Source organism: Halichondria panicea, chromosome 1 (genome assembly GCF_963675165.1).
Source record: "Halichondria panicea chromosome 1, odHalPani1.1, whole genome shotgun sequence".
Lineage (NCBI taxonomy): Eukaryota > Metazoa > Porifera > Demospongiae > Suberitida > Halichondriidae > Halichondria > Halichondria panicea.
Genome location: NC_087377.1, coordinates 11,140,835 through 11,149,929, shown reverse-complemented (window position 1 = coordinate 11,149,929; position 9,095 = coordinate 11,140,835). Strand labels below are relative to the sequence as shown.

Here is a 9,095-nt window from a genome sequence, read left to right as displayed (position 1 = left end):
TAATTAATTGCTGATCACAGTGGGTCAATTGAGCACCATACCTATAATCAGGTATAATAGATCGACGTCACCCATGCAGCGTTAAATGAAGCATCTTTAAACAGCCATAGATACTTTTAGTTTTGTTGGTCTAGCTAATAACGTTAAGTTTATGATTTTTTGGATGCTTACAATGAGCTCATTAAGATAGTGTAATCAAATTTAGCCTGACAAAATACCACTGTATTTTATGAAAATGAGAAATGTTGGCATGTTTAAAATTTTATATCATTCTAAGTTGTCATAAAATCGTTCAAATTGGTACTGCCAAAACTCTATCAACTACATAACGAATTGGAGGTATGGACAATCGGAATTCAATTAAAGGTAGCATATTTTAATTAAGACCTTTTCGGACCATCATATAACTATGCATTGAGGATATGCCCTCTCACCTTGAGACCCGTACAAGCTCGATTCCGTGAGATGACATTCCTCACGTCAGCATACAATTATATACATTGTAAGTTCGATGGTTGGTGTATACTTCTCAAACTGTTTTCCACTTATCACATGACCAAACACCACGTGGATTCTCGTGGGGGGGGGGCAGATAAATATTATTATGAGAAAAATGTACATTCTGTACACTGTATACAATATGTACATTCATTTATAAATTATAGCTGCAAACACAAGCTATATATAGGGCAACCATGTATATAAGTGGAAGGAGCTACGTATGGAGGCTTCCAAACTTACTTGTTCGTACTATTATTCTTGGAAATGTACCTGTTTTTCCCAGCATTAATTCTCAATGCTCAGCAGGCCACGGAGCTCTTTTTTCAGCTGTGCTGACTACCAGTTTGTACGCACCTCAACAGTTAGCTCTAGCTTATAGTTTGGCAAAAACGGATAATACATTCTGGCGAAAATCAAAAGTAGTTTTTTTTCAAGTGATCACAGTCAGGACTAGCCTCCTTCACTGGCCTCTCAGAAGAGTGCGGCCTGGGATCGAGGCTAAGTCAGGACTGGAAGCGACTTGAGTTTTTGCTGGATATAGTAGAAATCTAGTCCTATATGCATGGCCATTATTTTGTTAGAGTGTGCAATCAATCTTGTTTGTGCACTTTTCATCTCGCAATTTGATGTCCGACGGAGTTTGGCGACTCTCTTATGTAATTCACAGTTTTCACGGTTTAACCACAGGATAGCAGAGAAACCCCTCCCTCCCCAATACCTGACATTGCTTGTAGAGATAACAATCATCAACCAAGGCTTTTTTACGTCAGCTTATAATATCTAGAGTCTACAGCAACCCAAGACAGAGTGAGACTAGCTATAGACTGCATGGTTCACTATTTAACAGTACTATAGATCTATAATTTGGTGACAATTTGAATTGGTTTGACGATATTGATGCATGTATGGGCTTATCGCCTTCTTGTTGTAAGTGTTATCGTTGCATGGGGTACTGTAATCCTGAGAGTATAAACTATTGGTGAGATACAGTACGTTGAACCCAGAGGACACATAATTATTTGGATCATTATTCAATACATTTTTGTCAGCACAGAAATCAACATAAGATCTACCAGCTAGTATAGAATAAGTATTATTATAGTAGCAATCATGTTAGTGTTCATAGAATTTTATCTGTCGTTCAGCATAATTATATAATTTTCTGGAATTGTTCTTCGATACTATTTCCTCCCCCTCCTCCTCCTCCCCTTCCTGTATATATGTGTGAATTTGTGTGGTAGTATATAATTTATGGAAGTTATTCACACACACACACACAAGCATTAGCTTACCTAGGCAAGAGGGATTAGATCCAGACCAGCTGCCACTGAACGAGCAAGTACGAAAAGATGAACCAGACAGTCCATACCCAGTGTTGCAGCTGTAAATAGCAATGCCTTCTTCAAAATAAGAGCTAACGGACACTCGACCATTACTTGGGTTATTCAGTGTGGGACACATTCCTACGAATAAAGTAAGGGATGATAATTCACACAAAATCACTATAGCTTACTTTGACAGGAGGGATTGGATCCAGACCAGCTGCCACTGGATGAGCAAGTGCGAGAAGATGATCCAGATAGTCTATACCCAATGTTGCAGCTGTAAATAGCTCTCCCTCCAATAACATAAGAGCTAACGGACACTCGACCATTGCTTGGGTTATTCAGTACAGGGCAATTTTCTGCAACTATATACATTTTCTATAGATGATAATTCCCACAAGCACTATAGCTTACTTAATTGGCAGGAGGGATCAGATCCAGACCATTTGCAACCGCGCAAGCAAGTACGAGAAAAGGAACCAGAAAGTCTATACCCAATGTTGCAGCTGTAAGTAGCTATGCCTCCAATAAGATAAGAGTTAACGGACACTTGACCATTGCTTGGGATAATCGGTACAGGGCATGTCCATATTGAAACTAAAGATAAAAAATATGATAATTCACACAAAAACTATAATAGCTTACTTAATTGACAGGAGGGATTAGATCCAGACCAGTTGCAACTGGACAAGCAAGTACGAGAAGATGAACCAGACAGTCCATACCCAGTGTTGCAGCTGTACGTAGCTGTCCCTCCAATCACATGTGAGCTAACGGACACTTGACCATTGCTTGGGTTATTCAGTACAGGGCAAACTCTTGAAACTAAAACTAATGTTTATAAGATAATTCACACAAGCAGCAGCTTACTTAATTGGCAGGAGGGATTAGATCCAGACCAGCTACCACTGGACAAGCAAAAACGAGAATATGAGCCAAAAAGTCTATACCCATTGTTGCAAGTGTAGGTAGCTCTGCCATTGTTCACTCTGACAACACCATTGTTCGGAGATCTCAGTAAAAGGCACAGACCTGAATTGACACTTCGTGAAATGACATACTATGATGAACTTATGCTAGTATAATTATATATTATTAGCTCGTATATAAATTATGCTGTGTACGCACACATGAATAATAAATACACACACACGAACAATATGCCTTTGGCAAAAGCGTGCACCAATTAAAGCATCAATGTACAGCTATTATAATCATAGTCAATTATATGGATTATACTCGAAAACTGCAACTTATACCAAGGGCGTATACGCCCTTGCATGCTTATACCTTAGTGTATCTCGTTGTTAAGCCCAAAGTTGGGACGATGCGCATGCGCACTATAGTATCTAAATGAGTTATATAGTTACTGTTTTGGAGGTGTCTATGTGATTTAGAAGCCCTCAGCCACTTCTAGTACCCTCACTACGCTCGGGATACTATAAATCAGTACCTTTGGGCTTCTAAATCCCATAATTATATTGACACCTCCAAAACAGTGTATAATTATAATAATATTATAGTAAGTTATTGGGCATTATATAGAGGGAGGTTCCACCCATATAATTATTATATAAAACTTACGGTTCGGCTGTTCACAGTCAATGCAGCAGAGTTCGTCATCAGGATAGCTTTGAACACTGTCAGAGCTTGGTGCAGAACGCGGAAATCTGCTGCACGGTGGTGGCACACGCGCAACAACGAGGCTGTATAATGCAACAATCAGGCATAATAATAATTATACACAAGTATAAATCACGCCAAAGAATGCATGCTGAATGCATAAAGCAGAGATCCTGTATATATAATTATGCATTGTGCATCCATGCATGCACTATATAATTATAGCATATAATAATTACTGGTATTATAATTATAATTATAGCTCACGATTCGGAATAAAGTAGAATCACAGCAAAAATGAGTATCTTTTTCAGCAAATCCATAATTATGGTGCTCATCTGCTTACTATTGCACATCAATGAGCATGAGTGTCTGCTTATATACACTATTATAGTCACGCAGGAAGTAAATAATAATATAACAGTGAACAGCCAACCACACAGGAAACAGAAAGTGCATAGTTGCATGTGCAACCTAAAAGCCAGCTGTTACATATTAACCCTTTACCTGCTGTTGACGCTTTAAAGCGTAGTGCCCTGCACTGCGTCTATCAGAAATGTCACAGAGTGTGCACAAGTTGCTAATTGACGCATGTATGCCATTTTTCACCCGTGTTTCTCGCCCAAAGATGTATAGGGGATCCTAAGGGGCACTTTAAAGATTTCACTGAACACCCCTGAGACGTCATTTGGCAAGTAGCTCAGGGAGGGTGCATACACTACAGTTTGCCAACCTCATTATGTCCTGATATAGGATGATTGCAATGGTTACTGCATGCAATAAGGGATTAATATAGTTATTATTGTGCAAAAATGGAACCTTAATTGATAAGCTATAGGGCCTAGCTGTACATAAATGAAAGTGCATGTGTTTCTGTTCGCAAAACTTCAAATCAAGCTCTTTATAAAATTTAATTATGTATTCTCAATGTGTCATTTCATAATTTGGAGGTGTGACAGGCCACAATTTTCAAGGCAGATATCAACCAGATATCAACCAGATATCAACCAGATATCAACCACTCCGTATAAGATTATGCTCAAGATACTACTTATTATGCTATATATTCTTTTATGCTCAAGTTAACAGCCTATTATTCTTTTCAAATTGCCTATTATTTTTTCAGTCAAATCGGCTATTATGCCAGCATAATTCTCACCAAAAAATGAGCCTATTTAAAATTATGCCAGCATAACTATACTAACCCCTACCACTCAGTGGCACTCACTTGATGGCGCAGTATAATACTGCATGTTTAACATGCAGAGACTTTTTCTAATAATTATAGGGGTCATCTTGTTTAAGAAATTATCTTTTATCTGCGCATGTCACAAGTGTGAAGGGCCTATGGATATCAAAGGCTGCAGGTGGAAGAGCAGTTTAGTTAAAGTTTAATTGTAAGGTGCAGCCAATGCAAGTTGGTTTATCTATTAGTTTGATCGTTGGTGCAACCATAGTTACCATCTTATACCTTCGATTGTGGTAAAACCATGGTTGCCATCTTACCTTTGATCTCAGTTATAGTGCAACCCCATGGTTGCCATTTTACTTGCGGAAACTATGATCACCCAGGCATGGTTGCCATCTAGCTTATACCTTTGATTTTTGATGCAATTGTATGGTTGCCATCTTCTTTAATCTGTGGTGCAACCATGGTTGCCATTTTACTTGCGCAACAATCTTTCTTTTGATTTTTGGTGCAACTATATATGGCATCGTACCTTAATTTGATTGGTGCAACTATGGTTGCCATCTTACCTTTAATCTTTGGTGCAGCCATTAAATTTGATGATCACTCATGCACGGTTGCTATCTTACCTGTGATCCTTGGTGCAAGTATGGTTGCCATCGTACCTTTGATCTTTGATGCAACCATGGTTCCCCTGGCAGAGGAGGTTAGATATGCTCATGTGACATTCCCTCCAAATTTCCCCACGCGACCATATATAGATCCGACTAGAAACCATAATTATATAGATACCGCACAGCCTTTACTTTAGCTTTTAATACCGGACTATCCGCGCGTATAGTCAGTTGTATTATATACAACTTGCTCTGACTGTTTTTATGTTATGGAGAATCTTGCTGAGAACTCAAAATAATATACGTATGCTCACTATAATTATATAGTGAGCATATTAATTTTGAGTTCTTATAAGATACAGTGTGTATTCGCTATTGGAGAGTTACAACAGTCAACGTACATTAATTAGAGCAGATCAGCGTCACTGTACAAGGGCACCATAATAGCTATATAAGGATACACATTTCATCAAGCAGGAGCACATAGAAAGTGTAAAAAAAGAGCTGTTACATAAGTGGTTTGACCAAATATCTCCATATATGGTAGCTGTGAAATATGCAGCTGATTTCACCCACTAAGATATAAATGTTATCTGTCACAATGCCTTATTTGACTAGCTCACTAAAATGCATGCAGAACCCTCGGCATTAGTCGGGGTTCACCGAATGATGCATAAACTTCCATAATTTCACATAAGGCCACTCCAAGTGACACTCTGGTTTCTGGTCCTGAAGTTTTTCTAATTGCATGCGGGCGGGCGGCTTTTCTCATTATGTCATTATCAATTTCACCTTATGAATCTCATTATTTTGCAAATGAATATCATTATCACACTATTTTGTACCACATGGACCATTATGCGCATGCGTAGTAGAAATAATGGGATAGAAATCCAATAATGAGATAGAAATCCAAGAATAAAATCTGATGCGGGCGGTGGACCAGAAACCAGAGTATCACTTGGAGTGGCCTAAACAAACAGCTCAGGTTGGAGTCCAAATGGGTGCGGGAGGGTTGGATATACTAAAACTCTTTCAATGCTAACTATATAGTCTGGGGCAGGAGGAACTCAACATATATACTAGAGATTCTTCTATCGCCATGCACTTCTGCATATGGGAGCGCTTTCCAGCTAAATAACTCATCAGTTACATCGAATGGATAACTTTTGTTAGAGTTTAGCATACCATCTAGATCTTATAAGACATTCATGTAGGGATATTGATTGTGTGTAGGACCCTCCATCCACTGACTTGTACATTGAGGACGAAGAGTAGGCAGTGATTCGTAGGAACTGTGTGTGTGTGCAGTCAGTAAATATACTATGAACAGAGTAGTTGATTATCCTATAAGGTAGCAGTATATATATAGTTATGCCTTGACCAATGCTGTTGAAAAACAAACCTCTCCACGGTGATTGCACCAACTCGCTTATCTATCTAACACAAAAGATTCCAAAAGTGATTAGTGACTCTGAAGCATGTCAGTGTGCTGTCATCCTCCTCAGTTACAAAACAAAGTGCGCTGACACGTCATTGCCTCATGTCCAATACATATTCAACTTTATAGTAAGTCTATAATCTGGACTACTGGAAGAAACTTGCTTTACAAAGCAGCCAAGGAAAGGAAAGAAAAGTACATCCACTACATTTTCATGGACGACGATATGTACAACCAATACCGGTAGATATAAAAAGTACACAGAATCCATTTAGGATATACGAGGAATCTCTTAAAATCTTTCAAGCTGTACTTATCATCATTGATTATTCTAAGTGAAGTAAATTCCCAAAAGAAATTCTTTCCGAGCGCGATCGAATTGTGAAGTCACAGGATACGTATACATACAAATATATAGGCCTCTTTATTGCTTATCACTATCAAGCAATAGACTACATACTTCCATACATACCAAAGTACGATTCATGCAGTGAGCTGGTGGTACTCACAAGAGTATACAAACGTTCGGATTTTAATGGACAGGTAGTTATACTGACCCTCGTTTTAGAATACCTAACGATAAGCATTGCAAGTACGTACGGAAATATCCTGGTCAGGATGCCTTCAATGATTTTGTCTCGACATTCGATCAGAGACAATTTTGAGGGATATCTTACCGGGATATAGTTGGCAGGTATGCTCTAGCCAATCTGCTAATCTTTGCTACATGATCGTCTAAGTCGGATAGAACACTACCTCTAACCAATTAGATTGCAGTATTTATGGCAAACATGATCTAATAATTATTCTCTAATTCTCATAAAAATTCTAATTACATTCCCCCAAAATGTGACAAAATAATTAGAGACAAATTAAGATGTATTAATCGGCCTGGTCTCGAGGCTAGCACTCAACTGGCACAAGACCTAAATAATGTTATCATGATTCACAGTGTTATCTTGCCGACTTGCCATTTTTTTGCCATAAGAACGTCATTAATATAATGATCATTATACCATAGATTGAGTAGTTAACAGGGATTGGAAACGGGATCACGTGCGACAATGACTCCAACGTTGCCTCTCGAAACCATCCGTGTTACGGTTCAGAGTGCAATAGGCAGTGGTGGGCGTTAACCTCCAGCAGCAACTAAAACCATGCTAAAACTCCTCTTCTCCAGCTTCTAAAGTTAGGCTGAGTACAACCCAGCCTATAAATCTCTAGTGTTCATCATTTGGAACCACATTAGTTGTAAATTTGTCCAAGTTTGAGTTTCAAGACGACCCTACAACACTTTTGTGAGTTTTTATATGCTTTTTCTCCCTAGAACCAGAGTTTAAATAATCTTTAACCTAGAAAAAGTATATAGTGTTTCAAAGTATTCCATTAGTGATTGTAATGAGCCACAATGGTGTTGATTGAAAAACATCTGTTGCTGATTTCAAGTATCAACTACGCTAATTAATTTATGTGTTTATTTGTACCTCTATGCAGAGGTGAAGAGGTTATAATTTCACAATTTTTAGTTATAGGCCAAGCATAGGAATAGGTTCATCGTAATGGCTTATTTCTATGACCTGAATGCATTCTTGTGAGAAGTTACACCTTGCTCAATTTAGTAGGTAAACGTTTAACATGTCGACCGTTTGTGTATGCAGATATGCCTTGAAGACCCAAATTCCAACATCATCAGGCAAATACAAGAAAGAAATAACTTCAGAAAGATTATGGGATCCCTATATAAGTTAAAAAGTCATAAAAGAATAAGAAAGTTTTTTTCGTAGTTTTTTTGTTTTTGTAACTTTTCCATACAAGCTTCATTTCAGTTTATATTTCACAAAGATGTCATAAATATCACAATAATAATGGCCAATAGACAGTTGTTATTTCCAAATGGCCAACAGGCATAATAATATATAATTTTGTCTTTATAGAGCCTATAGTGTCTTAGGTGAGATCCAGAGGAGAGTTTTGCTCAATGTGGCTGATGCTACAAGCTCTCCCCTACAGCATGTATGCAGGAACGATCACATTTGCTGCTCATCAGCCCTGTCTTCTGTCTTTTTGCTACTCATAGCCAGCCACCTTTGGTATAGCCTCGATTCAAGCCGGGTGACCTGGTTTTTCGAGGCCGTAACACGGATGGTTTCATCCGGTTCTATTGCGTTTCCAATCCCTCTCCCTCCTTAATCTATGGTTATACCAAAAATGGACATTGTTGCCCAATAAATTTATTATTCTTTAGACACACACCTACCTATTATGCTAAAATTATTTCAAGCATAATTTATCAGGGCCTACCTGAGTATTTAGGCCTACTATTTATAGCTGGGGCTATTTTCTGAAATGCAGCTACTTCGCTATTGCGGCCAAAGTACAGTAGACTCTCGTTAATCCAGTCA

The 9,095-nt window shown here is 38.3% G+C and overlaps 1 protein-coding gene and 1 long non-coding RNA gene across 2 annotated transcripts; one reads left to right on the top strand and one right to left on the bottom strand.

Annotated features, from left to right (window-relative positions):
* Positions 1-1,553: 1,553 nt before the first annotated feature.
* LOC135346599 (sushi, von Willebrand factor type A, EGF and pentraxin domain-containing protein 1-like) lies at positions 1,554-3,840 on the bottom strand. Its single transcript, XM_064544286.1, has 8 exons — positions 3,717-3,840; positions 3,411-3,532; positions 2,697-2,858; positions 2,472-2,651; positions 2,241-2,423; positions 2,015-2,191; positions 1,794-1,964; positions 1,554-1,713 (listed from the first exon to the last, which is right to left on the bottom strand). The coding sequence occupies exons 1-8, from the start codon at positions 3,803-3,805 to the stop codon at positions 1,652-1,654; spliced, it is 1,146 nt and encodes a 381-aa protein (XP_064400356.1). The 5' UTR covers positions 3,806-3,840; the 3' UTR covers positions 1,554-1,651.
* Positions 3,841-7,710: 3,870 nt separating this feature from the next.
* On the top strand, positions 7,711-8,534 carry LOC135346909 (uncharacterized). Its single transcript, XR_010398132.1, has 2 exons — positions 7,711-7,991; positions 8,352-8,534. It is a non-coding gene; the product is annotated as an uncharacterized LOC135346909 (long non-coding RNA).
* The last annotated feature ends 561 nt before the right edge of the window (positions 8,535-9,095 follow it).